Below are 18,867 nucleotides of genomic sequence, written 5' to 3'. Positions count from 1 at the left end.
AGACCTCAAAGCTTCAGTTTCCTCTTTCGCAGATGCCAAATTCGACTCAACCAAATCAACTTGTTTGACTTCGTTCTGGTAAGAAGTCCTCAATTGCTTCAACTTACTTTCAATCTCAACTTTGGTAGCCAAAATTCTCTGCAACTCATTCTCTGCTCTAAGTTTCTTTTCGTGTAAGCTGGTAGTTTGAGTTGCAAGAGACTTGATCTGATTTGAGACGTTGGCAATATCAGAATTGGCTTGGGACAACTGTCCAGAAATCTCAGGATTCGAGTCAGCAAGTAAATCGTCATTTTGCTGTTGGTAATATTGTGGTGTAGCAGGTTGTTGAAACGATAACTCGCGTGAAACAGGTTGAGGTTGCTCCTGAGGAGTTGGTAATGGACTGGAAGCTGGCGTATGTTGCTGTTCCAAAGCGTTTCTTTTCACTGGGGGAGGTGGCACGCTTCTCAATGCCTCGTAGTTGACTACCTTCTGTTCTCTTTGTTGAGGAACAGCAGCTGGAGCTGGAGAAGAAGTCAGCTGATTCTCATGAGACAGAATACTTCTGCTATTTACGTCTTCGCCCAACAAGCTGTCTTCATCCTTTTCTTCTCTTGGAGAGGTCAATTGCTGTTTTTGCATCAAGCTCTGACCAAAGTTAGATGTTGGTCTGAACGAGCCAGTTAACGTCTTTCTGATTTCAGAACTGGATGGAGTCAAATCGCTACTAGAAGAACGAGCAACTAGGGCTGGTTTGGGTGGAGCAGCTTCAGAAACAGCCACAGATGCTGCAGCTGGAACAGGTGAAGAGCCAAAGATATCTACAAGATCGTCCATAGCACTCTTGGACTTCTGAGGAGAAGACAATGGCTGTTGAACTTGTTGTGGAACTTGTGATAATCCACTAGTTGTATGGACATGTTCTGGAATAGGAGGTGGTACTGCTGAAGCAGCAGCTGGTGCAGAAGCAGGTGCTGACAACGATTCAATTAAGGAATGTGGAACGATGTTGGGCAAGCTTCCTCCAGCCAACCTTCTGTTGACCAAGAAAAGGGCAATAGAGAACTCCGTCAAACCAAAGATACCGGTATTCTGAGTATCCGACAAGTCCCAGATGGTGGCTAAGTCCTGTTCACCAAGCTTAGAAGTCATCAAGAACGAAGCAACTTGGTTTGGATTCAAGTGGCCAGACTTACCCTTTTCGAGGTTGTTGAAAATGGAAGCGTACTGTTGTTTCATTGTAGGTGTAGCAACCCATTCATCAGAAACTGGTGCTACTGAAGATGCAGATACCTCTCTCAGAGTAGGGCGTCTTACAGTGGTTGCCTGAGAGCTTACTGAGCCGTACGAAGTCTGGCGATTTCCAGTATCTACAGGTTGTTGCTGGTTAGCTACTTGTGGAGTTGCAGATTGCCAGATGCTTTCTGGCAAAACGGTCGGCAATTGGGTGATCTGACCGCTCAAAGAGCCCTGGATCAAATGCATAGCAATTACAAAAGCAGGAAGACCTAATTGGCCAGTATTGTAACGATCAACCAAGCTCCAAATCTGGCCCAAAATCACGGTAGGCAACTTAGCCTTCATGAAGATGTCTCTGGCTTGCGTGCCTCCTAATTCGCCAGTAGTAGACCCTACGGTTTTTACAAAGAGCTGGGAGAATTTCTGGACGTCAGTTGGAGGAACTGATGTAAGATAGCTAGCAACTGGAAGTTGAGTTGGCGCAGAAGAAATGTTTCTCGTGGCTTGTGCCAGCAAGGGAGCCAAACCCAAATTTGCAAACTTGGGCAATGGTCCAGGAGTATCACCCAAGCCTGCTGATGGATGGTAGCCTGCCTGGGTGTACCCGATAAGACGCATAGCGTAACAGAAGCCAAATTGGGTCAAGAATCCCAAGTTGTTGGTATCGGCAAGTTGCCAGATTTCTCCTAAAATTGAAGGAGGCAAGCCAGATTTCTCGAATGTGGACCTGGCCTTTTCACCTGTGACGATTCCGGTGTTTTCCGGGTCTAAAGACTTGAACACCTCTGAAAAGAACGATTTCTCTTCGGGCGTGAGGCCCACCTTGAACTGTGGAGCACCTGTGCTGTTAGTAAGAAAACTTATAGATCGAAAAAGTAATAGGAAGCGGAATGGAAACTCCTATCAGTTATATCCTCAGGAACACCTCATACTGATAGAATCAGATAGTAGGAACTTAGACTTCTATAGCACTCTAAAAGTTCCGAAGCAGTATCCCAGAAGTACGTGTTGATTTCTCACAGTCATATAATGATATTTCTTAACTTATTGATATTTAAGAATTCATTGAATAGTATAAGTCAATAATTTAGCATTCATGACTCGCATCATGATTCGCAATATCAAGCCACTGTAAATGATGTTTTGAAATTCACCCTCTACCATCCCCAATCAAAATACAATATATTTAAATCTTCGTATCATTATCGGAATCGTGTGACTCGATCATCCTAACGACTCTTGACTAGTTTAAAGCTCAAAAACATCCATCCAATCCGTTCCGGTTCATATTCCATATCTAAATAGTGTGGGGCACAGTCACTAGCAAGACCAACCAATCAGAATGATTCAAGCCGCTTCTCGCACCTAAACTGCACCTCCATTGCTTATACATACTCTGCGATACACTCATGTTATCAGCAAGACAAAAGCTTTCGGTAGTCGGCAGAATTGAAAAGAGAAATAGACTACTTTCAGCAATCTTGTTATTGTTCATAGATTTGGATATCGACTCTGAAGCGGTTGGTACACTACCCCGGCTCTCAGGTAAGATAGGAGTGAGTGGACAAGATGGAAGCCAAAATTGTTGAATAACGTATATTTCAGTAGAACGATAGAGAGAAATTATAGTATTAAAACATTGCTATACTGTTGGAAGATAACCAGGTGTAGAAATAGTAATTAGTAGCAATTTTGTTGGAGGTAAATTTGTCGCATATGAAAATATATTGTGAATGGTATGGATATTTGTGGAACGTCAATGTGTTGATATATAACAATATATTACTAGGACATGTCCTTGACTTTGGTCTATGCTTCATTTGCAACTACCAATAGCCATAGAAATTGAACAATGGGGGGTTGACCTCTCGTATGTTAAATTGGTCAAGAGATGAAATTCGCAGCCAATTGAGGCGACTTTATGGCCTTATATACAGACCACGATATAAGTGGAAGAGACATAGGCACGTAAAAGTAGCTGATTAAACCGATTGGGTGTGGTTACTTTAGTGATACACCCAAGCCAATACAAGGGAATATATAACTACAAATTGTTTTTCAATTTATTGTGTTTTGATAGAGTTATTGCAGCTCTAAAATTAAAACGAATAATCACGTGACATCATAGGTTGTAGCAACGAACTGATAGAGATACAATTGTATAGACGAAGGCATTTTAATTTAGCTACAAATGAAGAGCACCCATGCCAATGATAAACACAGATAATTATTATATTTAGATACTTACCATCTTTCGGATATCGTACATTACCATATTCTACCCCTGGCCTTGTAAGATCTCATCTAGTTGCAGACGACACGCGACATTTAGCTGCGATGTCGCACTCGATGAGCTTAAAACTTTTCGAACCAGAGTGAAAAATTACCGTTCCATACAGAAGTGAATATCCATATCCATACCCAGCATACCTAAACCAACATGAACAGAGGCAGAGGTGGATTTAGAGGCGGCCGTGGCGGCAGAACAGGACCTTCGCAGTTCCAACAGGGTCCTCCCGACACTGTTTTAGAAATGGGAGCCTTCATGCAAGCTTGTGAAGGAGACATAGTCTGTCGTTCTATCAATGTCAAGATCCCTTATTTCAACGCTCCTATCTACTTGGAAAACAAGACACAAATTGGAAAGGTGGACGAAATCTTGGGTCCATTAAACGAAGTTTTTTTCACCATCAAGCCTTCTGAAGGTGTCAAGGCAGACTCCTTCAAGGAAGGAGATAAATTTTTCATTGGTCCAGACAAGTTGTTACCTTTGGAAAGATTCTTGCCAAAGCCTAAGGAAGTGGGTCCAAAGCCTAAGAGAAAGTCTGGTGGTGCTGGAGGTGCTAGCAGAGGTGGTTTCGGCGGACGTGGAGGAGCCAGAGGAGGATTTGGTGGCCGTGGAGGAGCCAGAGGAGGATTCGGTGGCCGTGGTGGCTCTAGAGGTGGATTCAGTGGCGGTCGTGGTGGATCCAGAGGAGGATTTGGTGGTCGTGGAGGATCCAGGGGTGGTTTTGGTGGATCCAGAGGAGGAAGAGGTGGCCGTTTCTAGGCTCCAATGCTTCTGCTAATCTTTCCTGGCATTCTACAATAGCCTAATGAATTTGTAACGAAATCCTTTACTGCTATGCTACATTCCAGATGCACCCATTATAGCCACAAACTGTATTTTAGAAAGCACCTCATGGAAATAGAGAACATCGTCATTATCATCATCATATATATCTCATAACTTTCTTATTTTCATTATTCATTTTTGTATAATTTTATATTATAATTATTGCCATAAACGTCAATCAGAACTAGGCAGATGTATTCGTAGACTATTTCAACAACCCACAGCTTTCCATGATGGTGGTTCGTACTTCCTTGAACCCATGGGTCTTGTCTATGTATCGGTTGGTAGCGGCATTATTGAAGAGTAACCTTGGCACAGTCACCACCTCGTGTAACTTGGCTTCGTGAATTATTCTGGTGTAGTATGCAATAACCTGTTCGTTGCTTTTAGCTATCATATCACTCATTTCTGCCCTCTTCTGTGGATCACTTTTTTTGTTGTTCTGGGAGTTGAAAATGCCTTTCTTGGGCATATACTTGCCAATGACGGCATCTGTCTTGGTGAAGACAACTTCAAATGGAACTCCCTCAGAAATGAGATGGTCCATCATCTGCATATCTTCCACCCTGAACCCTTCTACACTATCAATCAAAATGAATACCCTTCTAAGCAAATGGCGTTTACTGATATAGTCTAGAACGACCTTGCCCTGTTTAGCTTCACCAAATTGGCCATACCCAGGACTATCTATCACCCTCAATTTTCTTCCAATATTGTAGCAATTGATAGTTTTAGTATATCCTGCTCTCTGGGAAACATAGGCATATTCAGAAGCATCGGAGTTGACAATCAAATTGTTGAGAAGCGACGATTTTCCTACATTGGTGTGTCCTAAAAGAAGAACTTCAGGAAGTGGCCGCAACAACTCAGGCTGAATTCCGAACGTTTTCTTTGAATTAAGCATTGATTCGTGGTACTTCGTCTTGTAATAGGGGTCAATTTCATTTAAACTGGTTATTCTCTTTTCAAGCAATCGCTCATATTTGATATCTGGGATTTCTTCGTAGTCCGCTAATGTCCATTCCAAGCTGACTTTGGCACGGTTGAAGAATGACTGGGCTTCGCTGATTTGCTGGACTGAAAAATTGGTATACTCCGCCTGACGAAAATGCTCCGTCAAAGCCGAGGGAGTTATCACAAGTCTCAGAAGGTTCTTGGGAGGTAACTCTTTAGCTATAGGTTTGGATTTGGATGAATTTTTCACTGGTGAAATTTCAGGAAATTTGGCTTTATTTTGCGCCAAAGCAGCCACCAAATAGTTGATGGAAGCATATCGTCTTTGAACATGATTACAAGGCTGTAGATACCTCGAAGACGGCCTTACAAGCATATCTAGTGGAATACTGGAGAAAGAGTGAAGTGGAATCGAATGGGAAAGCGATGGTAATCTGGCATATAGTCTTAAATTTTATGGAGACGGAGATGGAGCTAGCAGATTCAAGACGTTTGGTGATCAGACCAGTAAACGGTAGAAGATAAAGAGATTTGGAACGGCTAGCCAATCTAGAAAGATGATTACAGTGCAATGAATATATATCTTGAAAATTTGGCAATTACAGAAAGAACAGAAAGATGAGCAACTAATCTATTCATTTTGCTATCGTTTCTATCAGCACAGTGTACAAGCAAAAAAAAGGTACGAAACATAAACGCATTCCCATTTTCAAAATGTATACGCTAAAGCTTTCCGAGAAGAAATAGCCACAAGCTACTGATCCTATACCCGTATATAAATAGCAATCTTGTTCACCATTTCAATTCTTATCTCATTCCTTTAGTTAATTTAGTACAAATTTAGAGTCGCGCACTTATCACAGATTCTTTCATCAAATCTGTTTCATTCTCTATTTACTTTAAACAGGGCCGAGAGTTCCATTTTCATCACGTATCCATGGTTTCTGTACGAGTCCCTGTGTTTATTCGTAAGTATTTTGGACTTAGTCGGAGTGGCATTCAATGAGTTGGACCTGCAATTGTTTTTTTATATTACGATTACGTGCTTACATTTAGGGAATTGAATGCTTCACAATGGCCACATTTGTTTATTTCAAATCTGCCGAATCCTACTAACATCGGAAGTCTTTTTGGTGACGTTGGTCGGAGCTGGATACCTCGGCTTTGCTTCCATTGAACTTCAGCACGACAAACTCATCCATTTCGGAGTGTTTCTAGTGCTTACTACTGAGTTCTATTTCGTCTTTGATACGGGGCACAAGTCTCTAAAGACGCTTCGCACTATTACTTTCACAGTGTGCACTGTTGGAGGCTCTGTGGGACTGGAGGTTGTACAAAGCCTTGTGAATCCTACACGAGTGTTTGATATATACGATATAGGGTGTAACGTGTTAGGTTCACTAGTGGGGTTAGTAGCCAGTTCTTCCTACGAGCAATGGAGAGTGAGACAGAGTAAGCTTCAACGCACTGGCAGATACAGAACTGTGCCTACAGATGTGATCCAGAGTCTGCTGGGCAGTGAAAGCGAAGACAGTTATGTCCAGATCCAGATGGGGGACCTCGAGCGAGAGGAAAGAGAATAGTAAACGGTAATGATAATGATTATAATAGTAGTACAGAGTAAATGAGAACTCAACGGAAAGTGATAGAAGAAGAACTTACAAATCGAGCATCTATGAACATGGGAACACAGAAGTAGTACAAAGCAGACCAATGAGATTGACGTTTAGGTAAGCATATACCAGTTCGTTAGTATGGTATTATAAACGAATAATTTGTCTTGGAGTGAAAAATATGAGAATAGAGCAAAATTATTTTATTCCAAATCCTACAACTGTATAACATAATCGATTCGTAATCACAGAACACCATGGGTCCAGATTGGTATGGGGCAACTTTTCATTAGATCATTCTGACTGAGCTGACAAGTTGATCGATTTGATATGGTAATTTGGCCCTGACAAATCTTACTAAGTAAGTACTGTACAGTAGACAGGTTTAGTAAGGCTTTCTGATGCCACAACAGATAAATGTATCGTCAACAGAACGATAATCCAGTTAACTTCAACCAATTTGCAATTCAAGTCGATTCAACAATTGGAACATTTGGCACGTAACAAAACCGTCTGTTGCTCTCAGATCTCTGATCCCACATACTTCCAACAGATTTCACTACTGTGATTCCATCCTACTCTACCGGTGCATAGCATATTCATCATGGCCGAATCTCCATTCTACGGGGGAATTCTCTCCTACGACATCCACACGTACTGGAACAACAACAACGAAAACGAAAGAAAACTAGCATACGACTTAAGAGAAAAAGTGTTGAAAGAATTTGCAGACGACATCGCCAAGGAGAATATCAGAGTGTATAAGTTCTGGGAGAAGCCCATTGGACCCCACCCTATCAACATGTGGGAGTTGGACTTTAAGAGTCCTGAGATGTTTGTCAAACTTGTTCCGTTCTTCCAGCTCAACCACGGCAAGCTTTCCGTGCTTATACACCCACGAAGCCAGGAAGGTGCCTTCCCAGACCATACTAAGAATGCCTTATGGTTGGGCCACAAGGTGAGGCTAGACACAGAAATTTTGAAGAGAGAATAATGAAAAGTTCAGAAAAGTTGTAGAAGACTATGAGAGAACTAAGGATAATTCAGGAGCCAAAAGACGAGCGAAGAAGCAAATGGGAAGAGTCTGCAATTGCAAAATTGAATTAAACCAGACGAGCAAAATGGAACTGAAATTTGAAGTGCCTCTATGTAGCAAGAATGCAGATAATGTAGCTTGAAAGACTAGTAAATAATACACATAAAATATAACAAATAGTTATAACAAACAGTTACCCGTGTACGCCCAATGCCTCATCTATCATCCTGGTCAGTTTCATACGGAACACATGGATATGAAATTGGGCTGCAACGATGCGGCTCATTTCGGTATAGGGGCTGCGAAACTGGTCTACTCCGGATTTCACGTAGAATAATGTACGTACAATAAGCCTAGAAAAACGGACACTGGCTCCAATAAATTTCTTTCCTTACAATCACAGTTCGGCTACTGGGCTCAATTAAATAATCAACCCAACATTCTGAATCTCTTACTTTGCTACTTGTACATTTTGCTCTACTCATCTCATCTCCACGATAGAGCGAATATACGAGTGTTATCATATACCTGCACACAACCCCAGATTCAGCATACAAATCTTGGTATTTGTATTTATTTAAGTCTAGCTTTTTGAAATTTCGGGTAACTTCTTGTTTCTCTGTAATTTTCTCTTGACTAGTTCGAGTAGCAGTGTAAATGCCAGAGTCGGTGACGTCACAGCCCCGTCCAGCGCCTACAGTGGACCGGTCACCCACCAGTGGCTTCAAACGGATCTCCATACCGAGATTTCTGAGACATGATCCCAATGGGAAAGAAGTGGATATTCATGAACATCCAGAAACCAGCAATGAAAATAATGTGAATTTGAAAACAAAGAAGGAGAACACAGCACTATCAGATGAAAACGGCGCAGAGGAAAAAAGCATAAGGGAAGAAAACGACAAGGGGTATGAAAATCAAGTTGAGCAAGAAAACCATAAGAATTTCCCGAATCTCCAGAATGGTGTAAATCGCCTGAATAACCAAGATTCTTCAGAATTACAGAGAGATAATAATCCCTCCAATTCCAATCCTTACTTTTCCAATACCCACTTTACAGAAGGCTCTTCCAAAGGAATAGTAGTGCCAGACACTCTTCGTGCCAACCGCCACGACGTCGACGACACTAGCGAAAGCCACGATAAACACAGATATAGCCGTAGCGGTAGAGACAGCTCTCAGTCAGTCTCTCCACTCAGAGAAGTTACAGATGTAGAACAGATATACGATGCTGTATCTTTGCATTCAGAACAAAAGACACCACTGACGACAAGAAGACCATCCTTTTTCGGACAAGAGTCGCCGAAAGTAATCACAAACCCCTGGAACTTCATATTCAAAAACGTAGATAAGGATGAGCAACGGTATGAAACTGAAGAGCAGGAAGCAAAGGATAAAGTGCCGTATGAGCCTCACAATCCCGAAGATGAAACTGTGGAAAGTCCCGAATTTTTAGATGCTCGTCATCACTCACAGTCTTTTTCGAATTTTATCCCTTCTATGTTCAGTGGAAAACATGAAAGAGATGCAAACACAAATCTTCAGGCTGCAGGGTCTCCTGAGAATGACTTCCAGGTGACAGAAGAATTGAAAAGACAGCAAACTTTCATGAAGAAGTTTCTGATTTTCAACAGACGTAGAAACAAAGACAGTAGCCGAAAGCAAAGTATAGCAGCCGCAGATTTGGCTGAGCCTCTACTTGAAGACCCAGACAAACCTACCGGAGAAAGAGCTCTGAAGTTGATTGGTAGTTTGGCAATGGGTGCTCCCGCGATTAATTTACTTGCTTCGTGTTTACTAGAAGATGAGCACGGTATTTCTCGGGCTCCACTTGTGCTTACATTGATTGGATTGAAAGTCACAGACATATCTGCTGGCATTTCAACTAGGATCAGAAAGTTCAAGATCGAGTTAGAGTACGGCTTGGGACCTCAGAGATTGAAATGGTCTGTAGACAAAACCGCCAAGGATCTCTTGTATTTGCACTCCAAGTTCAAATTCGAAAGATGGAGAAATGAAGTCGTTAGAAACAAGAACTCTGAGTTGCCCAAATGCCCCATTCCGCCAATCAGAGGAGCTGATTTGAACAGAGGAAGAAGGAGAAAGAGTCTTCCTTCAAATGCACTTCATAATCAAGAATTGCATAGAGTTTCTGTAGGTGAAGAATTGGGCAATGTTGTACGGTTGTCTCGATCTCGGTCTCGATCACGTACTCGTTCACGCTCTAGATCTCGATCTCATTCTCGTTCTTCTAGCCGTTCAAGTGCGAGAAGTGAAAATGACGAGGACAACAACTCTATTAGCAGTACACACAGTTTCCGCGACCATTTGACGAGATTGAGGCTGCATCTCAGTCTCTCATCAGCTTCAACACACGACCAATCACCAGAGCAGATCAGAACCAGAATCCAGAAGAACCAGGACTACATTCGCGACGTGGAAAAGTACTTGAACAGTATGATTGAGATGTATGCTTTGAAGCCACAGTCTAATAGACTCTTCCACTTCTTTGAAATCTCCCCTATCTCATCATTGTTGAGCTACGAAACCGGGTATCTGGGGAAGCAAGGTATTGTACATGTGGGTGGTTCGACCAAGTCGCAGGGCTGGAGAGTGGGCCATTTTAGAGCCAACGATTTGAAAGGGATGATTGATCGAAGATCAGAGAAGTGGCTCTTGGTGAGAAACTCATATGTGATGTATGTTTCCGACATCAATTCCACTCTACCATTAGAAGTATTCTTGGTTGATTCTAAGTTCAAAATATCCTACAAAAGAGACGTAGAACAGAGCAGGGAAGATGAAGAATCCGATTATGATGATTCTTCTATCATCCAGAAACAGATAGCTGATAATGATATCAAAGATGCTGCCAGAAGTGTTTTCAACCAGCTCAAGATTACCTTGGAAAATAGCGAGAGAAAACTACAGATTAATCCCAAGTCGCAGAAGGAACAGAAGTTGTGGATCAAATCGCTCACGGAAATGAAAATATCCACTGATTGGTCACAAACTCATCGTTTTGGCTCCTTTGCACCTGTAAGAGAGAATTGTTATGCTCAATGGTTTGTAGATGGCAGAGATTACTTCTGGGCTGTGTCTTCAGCTTTGGAGATGGCCAAGGATGTGATTTTCATTCACGACTGGTGGCTTTCTCCAGAAATATATTTGCGTAGGCCCGCCAACGGTAACCAGCAATGGCGTTTGGATAGAATCTTGCAAAGAAAAGCTCAACAGGGAGTTAAGATTTTTGTGATTGTTTACAGAAATGTTGGATCTACTGTTTCTACGGATTCTCTCTATTCCAAGCACTCTATTCTATCATTGAACGAAGAAAATATCCATGTAATCCGTTCTCCCAACCAGCTCTTGCAGAACACGTATTTCTGGGCTCACCATGAAAAGCTCTGTATTATAGATCAAACTGTAGCCTTTGTGGGAGGCATCGATTTGTGCTATGGTCGTTACGATACCCCTGACCATGTGCTTGTGGACGACTCAGATATCAATTTCCAAACTCTCTCAAGTGATGATAGACCAACCGCTGAAGAGTTCATAAAGTTTCAAACCTTCCCTGGTAAGGACTACTCTAACCCTAGAGTAAAAGATTTCTTTGGTCTAGAACGTCCCTACGAGTCTATGTATGATAGAAACGTCGTTCCCAGAATGCCATGGCACGATGTTCACATGGTAACATCTGGTAAAGTGGCTAGAGATTTGGCTAGGCACTTTGTACAACGTTGGAACTATTTGCTTAGACAGAAGAGACCCAGCAGATTTACTCCATTGCTTACTCCTCCTCCAGACATGTCCGACGAAGAAGCCAAGGTAATGGGATTAGATGGAACTTGTGAAGTTCAATTGCTTAGATCAGCTTGTAACTGGTCATTAGGCATAAAGGAACACGAGCAGAGTATCCAGAATGCCTATTTGAAACTCATTGAGACTTCTGAGCACTTCATCTATATTGAAAATCAATTCTTTGTAACGTCTTGTATTATTGAAGGTACAGAGATAGAGAACAGAATTGGTGATGCTATCGTTGACAGAATTATCAGAGCGTATAAGGAGAAGAAGGTATGGAAGGCTATAATTGTCATTCCACTTATGCCAGGCTTTGAATCTCAAGTTGACGAGCCAGATGGATCTTCAGTTAGAGTCATCATGCAATGTCAGTACTTGTCGATTTCCAGAGGATTATATTCGATTTTCTCCAAGTTGCGGAAGTTTGGCGTTGATCCAGACAACTACATTCAATTCTTTTCTTTGAGAAAATGGGGTAGAATAGGTCCTGATAGGACTTTGGTTACCGAGCAGTTATACATTCACGCCAAAACCATGATCGTGGATGATAGAGCGGTTATCATAGGCAGTGCTAACATTAATGAGAGATCTATGAGAGGTATCAGGGACTCCGAGGTAGCCGCTATTGTGCGTGATAAGGAAACTGTACGTACTCACATGAATGGCGAGCCATACTTGGCTTGTAGATTTGCTCACACGTTGAGAATGAGATTGATGAGAGAACATCTCGGAATCGATGTGGATATCTTGGATATTGTTGAGAGAAGATTTAAACGTTTTGAAGAGTACGCGAGAACTCAGGAAGGTATTCAATCTGCTACTAGTGTGTTCAGAAAGCTGGAAAATATAGTTCTTTCAGCTATGGTTGAAATAGCATCCAGGGATATATTAGATCAGCCAGAAGGCACATTCAGGTGGAAGAACTTTCAAAAGCTGAAGAAAGTAGATGGAGAACCTGATGTTATAGCTCAGAACTTAAGCTGCCAAGAAGACAACGATACTGAAAAACCTTCTCCATTGGCGTTACCCATTTCGTTCAACAATAGAACTGGTCCTCACGAAGCCAATAAAGGTATCAGAGATAAGAAGAAGCACTCTTACGATACAAGAGTACAGAACAACGAGTTTCATAAGCAAGATGTTTATGGAGACGGGCTCGATAAATATAGAAGTAAGCTAGCCAAGAGGGCCAGGCTCAACAGCAGTAGGTTCCTCAAAGAAAAAGCTACACAATACATGCATGAGAATCCATTGATGACATACTTGCCTGATGTGGAAAGTGTGCATGAATTCTTGGAGTGTGACGACTACGATATGATTGAAGAAATGGACGAGACCTCTGAGGAAGTTATTTCGACTAGAAACAGAGAAAGATGGCAGTTGTTGAAGAAGCTATCATATATGCAAAGAGTTGCTGCTAGAGAAATGAAGGAAGACGATGAAGAAAGAAAAAAGAGAGTAAATGCTGGACTCAGTGCTGGTATTGGAGGAAAGTCACCAGGAAACGAGGGTTCTCCTGTTTCGTTTAGTGATAAGAATAGTTCTCCTGAAGCTGTTGCTAACAATAATGGTAGTAATACAAACCACGGCGATTTGAATGGCACAACACTTGACAATGTTTCGCTTCCTTCAGTAGAAAGGAAGCATGAAGGAATGAATGAAATGGTCACTGAGATTCCGATTATTACGCTTAGCGAACAAGAAGCCCAAGATATCATTCAGAGCTTGGCTCCAGCAGGAGATCGTGAATTCAACAAATTCCTTGATCCATACGGTTTTGAAGATCCGCTCGATGTGGAGTTTTATGAGGATATCTGGTTTGAGTACGCTCGTAGAAACACAGAAATCTACAGAATGACTTTCCATACGCAGCCAGATGATACCGTAGATACCTGGAAGGACTACAAACAGTTTTCCAAGCTCCAGAAGGCATTCGTTGTTTCACAGCAGCAAGAGGCCAAGTTCAGAAAACAACATAGAGGTCGAAAGGAAGAAGAACTGGAGTCTGAATCTGAGAGCGAAGACGAATCGGAAGGATTCCAGTATCGCCCAACAATGGCACATCGTCCTAGTCAAGCAACTATCAACGTCAGGAAGTTCAATCAAGTTGGTTTGTTGGGTAATGCACCACCTTCAGCTGATGGGGTAGTACCAAACGAAGTCAAGAGCCTGCCTTCTAGCGCTCATAAGCTAAGATTGAGACGTCGGATGAACAAGACTACTATTCAGGAAGACGACGAAGAAAACGGTGGCGATAATGACGAGACTGAAGTTGTTGACGATGTGGCACTTTCAGAAGTAGACCCTCTTCAGGTTGGAGACGATGAGTCTGAGGCCATCCTAGTCTTCCCCAACGACGAAGAAGCAGCGAATGACGAGAAAGAGTATGAAGCTGTAGTAGAATCGTCTGACGCTTCACCGGAGGCCTCTAGTACACCCGTTCTTAACGGTACCGCTGCTTCTGGTGCTCCTGTAAGACGCAAACGGAGAAGAGCTGGTACTTTCTCTGCCAGAAGAAGAGCATATATGGGGGAACGTATCTTTGACAGAGACTCCGCAGAAAGATTATTGCTTGAAGTACAAGGTAACCTTGTTCTTTTCCCTACTGAATGGTTGCTGAGAGAGTTGGACGGAGGCAACTGGTTCTACAACACCGATAGACTTCCACCTATCGATATCTATGATTGATTGCAAACGTGATTATCTGGAAGTTAATAATTTAATATTAATACCAAAATTAATGTAAATATAATTGTACATACAAAGAAGAACTGCGATTATAGACTATTTATCATTATCAATTATTGTAGAATACTCTTGTCGTAAGTAGATTGTGTTCATATCTTTCGGCCATACCAGCTGCTTCTATCACCCCAGATAAGTGTTCCAGAAAATGGCGGTTCCATGCAGGTGTGGAGCCCGTCTGCTTCTGGATGCATTTAATGCATGTGCGATAAGGCACGTGAGAGTAAGAGATTTTGCATCCAGCTTAACCGAAGGCTGGAGAAAAGGTCAAGGAAATATGGGAAAGAATTGGGAATAGCTTCTGAAGATCGGTGTGTGCGTACTAAGTACAATTGTCACTTTTCCAGAAATTGTTCTATTTGAAACGGATGGGAATTCTATTATCTGTTTCCTTTACAATAAAAATTTAAATTTAGAGTGTATGAACAGACAGATGAGACCAGGAATAGAAAGAAAGACAGAAAAGGAAAGTTGTCAAATCCAAAAACATCCATATTCCATTTCCTTCCCTCAGAGCTTCTTATTCTTACAAACTTGATCCCATGTCCCTATTCCAATCAGTTCCATAAAATGCAACGTAATCAAGCCCGAAGAATGAATGGGCCTCACACGACCACGGTATCAGAATGGTACCTGAGACCCATAAATGATTTCGAACAGATGGGCCCTCTTTATCCACCACAAAAGTTTTAGAGTTCATGAAAAGTAGATTTATCTATAAGCCCAACTGTACTCATTATCTCCTGCTTTTCCCAGTTTATTCGACCCACCTGGACCGGAACCCTTGCCCCCAATCCTTTTCTCTGATCTCCACGACCTGCACATAGACATCTCCTTCTACATACCAAAATGCACCTAAAAAATTAGCCTTAACTATACAAGAAATGTAATTCCAGAAAACTCTTATTTCCTACTTTTCATCTTCTCCAGTAGTTCTAGGAGACAGCATCTAGCGGTCTTGTTGATATTGTTTGTGTGTTATTGTTTATTATAATTGTTGTTCGTTCTTTGCTGTTCGTTTTTGTGTTTGTTCTGTAGTTTTCTTGCAATCATTCCCCCTTTTCCATTCGGAAGAACGAATCATTACCATCAACCTGGCTACGTTATCCTAATTACTTCGGTATTGCAACAGTGGATCCAAGCTGTTTGTGATTGTGTGATTTATCAAGTAGCCACACAAAACTGCTGCCTCATTCCAGCTGGTGGCATCGTGCAAGTCTGATTACCCCATACTTTTTTCAGTCCAGAAAGGGGATCTGGATTTTCCAGTATTGAAGCATCGTTTTTTTGCATTGAGATATACTGGTAGAAATTCTTGAATTGGTTCAATTGCTGGATTAGTAGAAATTGAATTCTGTGAACTCTGTTTGTGGTTCCTGACAATACTTGAAGAGTAGAAGCGAACAAGTCGTATACATATACTATATTGATACGACTCTTTTCGGCTTTTTGAAAACTCAATTGATCCTCAGAATTGACTTGGACTGAATATTTGATAATTGAAATTCAATAGTGTTCTCAGTTGAATCATTGAATCGTTTGAATAGTTAAATCCTATCAAAATGTCGTACTTGCAGGACCAGGAGTACCACCCTGGCCATCCGGCCATTGAAAACGACGAGAACCACTCCAGCACAGCCGCATCCGGCCCCAAGCCCCCGAAAGCAACCATAACTGGTCCGACAAAGATACCAGTGAATGCCAATACGACTACCTCTAGCACTGCTAGCCACCAACACCAACAGGAACAGGAAATTCTCTCCAGTTTTGCCATTCCCAACCCTCCGATTTCGACCCAGCAGTCGAGCGTAGCTGCAGAAAAGGATCAGACCGGCTCCGATAACTCCGGAGAGGTACAGTCGCCGCGGACTTTGTGGATGGGAGACTTGGATCCATGGCTCGACGAAAACGGCATTGCCGACTTGTGGTGGAAAATCCTCCAGAAACGGGTTACCGTCAAGATCATCAAGCCAAAGACGTCCAAACCCGATATCACGTACCAGGGTCTTTCCCATTCTGGCTATTGCTTTGTAGAATTCGAGTCTTTTGAAGATGCCCAGCTAGCCCTTGGACTAAATGGCCAATTGCTTCCAGACATCGCCATGCCGTCACAACAACATTTCCCCAATAACCCCGATAACCAGAAGAAGTACTTTCGGTTGAACTGGGCAAGCGGAGCTACGTTGAGTGCACCCATAATTCAGAGTCCGGAGTACTCGTTGTTTGTAGGAGACCTTTCTGCCTCTACGACAGAAGCACATTTACTAGCATTCTTCCAGAAGAACTTCCCAGCCTCTATCAAGACGGTGAGAGTGATGACAGATCCGGTTTCAGGCAAATCGCGCTGTTTTGGTTTTGTCAGGTTTACAGACGAGTCTGAAAGGCAGAGAGCATTGGTGGAAATGAATGGTGTCTGGTTTGGAGGTAGACCTCTCCGTGTAGCTTTGGCCACACCTAGAAATGTCAACAGAAACAAGTTCCAGAACCAGAACCACCAAGGAAACCCAGTCAACTTTTATGGTGGTGGCGGTGACTCTCAGCAGGAGATGGTATATATGCAGCCACCCCCTCCTCAGATGAGAGTCGAGCTGCCCTATGCTTACTACGGCAATCCGCAAGTTCCTCCTTCTGGCTCTGGAGCTCCTTATGACATACCAGGAGATGTAGATCGAGGAGGACTTGATCCTGGAACTGGTATGGGAACTATAAAGTCTCCTATGCAATCGCCTGGTGTTCAGCCTCAGCCATATACCGATCCAAATAACACAACAGTGTTTGTGGGAGGGCTTTCTTCAGAGGTAACCGAGTCAACTTTGTTTACTCTTTTCAAGCCATTTGGAATCATCCAGCAAGTGAAGATTCCTCCTGGCAAGAACTGCGGTTTTATCAAGTACTCCACGCGTGAAGAGGCTGAAGAGGCCATAGCCGCGATGCAGGGCTTCATCATCGGTGGAAACAGGGTCAGACTCAGCTGGGGCAGAGTATCTATGAATAATAAGAAGTTCCAGCAGCAACAGCAGCAAGTAGCGCATGCTGCGCAGATGCAAGCTGCGGCGGCATTGTCAATGGGAATGGATCCATCCAGTGCTATTGCGGCAGCAGCAGCCGCCGCTGCTGCTGGGGGCTATCCTCCTCCAATGGGAGCTCCTCCACAGATGGGTGGCATGCCTCCCTTGGGAATACACCCTGCCATGCCCCCTGGAGCTGGGGCTTTCCAATCTCCGATGTCGCAGGGACAGGGAGGTTCTGAAGGCTACGATAAGGGACAGAGTGATCGTTCTACTTCATTTGACGAATCTACCAGTAATCCCAGTATTTCTCCGTACTACATTCCCATGCCCCCACCACCTGGAGCTGAGTACAGCTTGCCTCCACATCCTCATCCACCTTCTCAGGAAGCATTGATCAAGGCTATGGGCAACATCGATCTCGGTGGAGGGCCCGAGAGAGCAGACGGTGCCGACCAGATGTACTTGAATGCACCTTATATGGGTCCTCCTCGGTACGCTGGTGGATATCCACTCCCAGGAGAAATGCAATATCAGCAGTTTATTCCTCATCCTGGACCAGAAGAGCCTCAAGAAAAACAGCCATTACCAGAAGAGGATGACGATGGCGATAACGAAGAGAAATAAAAAATTTAGGTGGTCATCGCTTTCACAGGTATTCTACATCTATTCTTTACTTCCATTCCATTACTGCTACTATTTTATTCCATTACTACTATCATTATTCATTATTACTATCATTTGATTCCATTACCATTATTTCTATTAGTTCTCACCATTCTTACCATTTTTTTGTTGAACCGTAGGTTCATGATGTTGTTTTATGTCTGTAACAATTTGGATTTATGTTACTTATGAGTTTTGCTGTTAATGTTATTGTTTTTGTTGGTTCGTTTGTTGGCTATGCCAAAGACACGAGGGTACGACAAAAGGAAACGGAATTACTATTATTATTATTACTACTGTAGTTGTTCTTACTGGACAGCCTTCTACTACTATTGATTCCCTCTGACCAAAATCTATTTTGACCTTTATATTATGTTTGTCCATTTGTGTTAATACGATGATATTGAATGAAAGATGTATTTCGTAAGTTTTAAGAGTACGTAGGAGCATCGGCATACCTGCTTTCGCTGATTCTTGTTCTACAACTGTTGGCATATAAAATATGGATTATTGGTATAAATGAGTTACAAAATCATATCGCAACCAAAATCTTCTTATCTCAGTATCATTAACTCTACTGATTACTCAGTTTATTTGCCATCACATTCTTGGATAAAGTATTATATTCTTATATATTCATATATATTCATGTGTGTATTCTTGATATGTGCTCTGTATACCCAGAGTATACTCCTATTTAGTCCC

General features: G+C 42.3%; 7 protein-coding genes across 7 annotated transcripts; 5 read left to right on the top strand and 2 right to left on the bottom strand. All coding sequences in view use genetic code 12, as the record gives it.

Moving 5' to 3' along the window:
• Nucleotides 1-924: 924 nt before the first annotated feature.
• On the bottom strand, nucleotides 925-2,657 carry PICST_65016 (EH domain protein; the record flags this gene model as incomplete). Its single annotated transcript, XM_001386844.1, has 2 exons — nucleotides 2,617-2,657; nucleotides 925-2,060 (listed from the first exon to the last, which is right to left on the bottom strand). Coding segments are annotated over exons 1-2 (1,152 nt in total), but the record flags the coding sequence as incomplete, so codon positions are not given.
• A 992-nt stretch (nucleotides 2,658-3,649) lies between these two features.
• GAR1 (H/ACA small nucleolar RNP component GAR1) lies at nucleotides 3,650-4,524 on the top strand. Its single transcript, XM_001387069.1, has one exon. The coding sequence runs from the start codon at nucleotides 3,662-3,664 to the stop codon at nucleotides 4,268-4,270; it is 609 nt and encodes a 202-aa protein (XP_001387106.1). The 5' UTR covers nucleotides 3,650-3,661; the 3' UTR covers nucleotides 4,271-4,524.
• A 17-nt stretch (nucleotides 4,525-4,541) lies between these two features.
• Nucleotides 4,542-5,666, bottom strand: PICST_39888 (putative GTP-binding protein engB; the record flags this gene model as incomplete). The annotated part of the gene is made up of 1 exon (XM_001386843.1): nucleotides 4,542-5,666. The coding sequence occupies one exon, from the start codon at nucleotides 5,664-5,666 to the stop codon at nucleotides 4,542-4,544; it is 1,125 nt and encodes a 374-aa protein (XP_001386880.2).
• Nucleotides 5,667-6,227: 561 nt separating this feature from the next.
• On the top strand, nucleotides 6,228-6,889 carry PICST_66644 (predicted protein; the record flags this gene model as incomplete). Its single annotated transcript, XM_001387068.1, has 2 exons — nucleotides 6,228-6,258; nucleotides 6,416-6,889. The coding sequence occupies 2 exons, from the start codon at nucleotides 6,228-6,230 to the stop codon at nucleotides 6,871-6,873; spliced, it is 489 nt and encodes a 162-aa protein (XP_001387105.2).
• A 618-nt stretch (nucleotides 6,890-7,507) lies between these two features.
• On the top strand, nucleotides 7,508-8,276 carry PICST_29052 (predicted protein; the record flags this gene model as incomplete). Its single annotated transcript, XM_001387067.1, has 2 exons — nucleotides 7,508-7,861; nucleotides 8,133-8,276. 2 exons carry the CDS (start codon nucleotides 7,508-7,510, stop codon nucleotides 8,274-8,276), a joined length of 498 nt encoding a protein of 165 aa, XP_001387104.2.
• Nucleotides 8,277-8,575: 299 nt separating this feature from the next.
• On the top strand, nucleotides 8,576-14,505 carry SPO14 (phospholipase D). Its single transcript, XM_001387066.1, has 5 exons — nucleotides 8,576-8,758; nucleotides 8,882-8,905; nucleotides 9,122-10,122; nucleotides 10,204-14,014; nucleotides 14,078-14,505. Exons 1-5 carry the CDS (start codon nucleotides 8,597-8,599, stop codon nucleotides 14,429-14,431), a joined length of 5,352 nt encoding a protein of 1,783 aa, XP_001387103.2. The 5' UTR covers nucleotides 8,576-8,596; the 3' UTR covers nucleotides 14,432-14,505.
• A 902-nt stretch (nucleotides 14,506-15,407) lies between these two features.
• NGR1 (negative growth regulatory protein) lies at nucleotides 15,408-18,572 on the top strand. Its single transcript, XM_001387065.1, has one exon. The coding sequence runs from the start codon at nucleotides 16,051-16,053 to the stop codon at nucleotides 18,121-18,123; it is 2,073 nt and encodes a 690-aa protein (XP_001387102.2). The 5' UTR covers nucleotides 15,408-16,050; the 3' UTR covers nucleotides 18,124-18,572.
• The last annotated feature ends 295 nt before the right edge of the window (nucleotides 18,573-18,867 follow it).

Source organism: Scheffersomyces stipitis, chromosome 1 (assembly GCF_000209165.1).
Source record: "Scheffersomyces stipitis CBS 6054 chromosome 1, whole genome shotgun sequence".
In the NCBI taxonomy this organism is placed as follows: Eukaryota; Fungi; Ascomycota; class Pichiomycetes; order Serinales; family Debaryomycetaceae; genus Scheffersomyces; species Scheffersomyces stipitis.
This window is presented reverse-complemented; position numbering and strand designations above follow the sequence as displayed.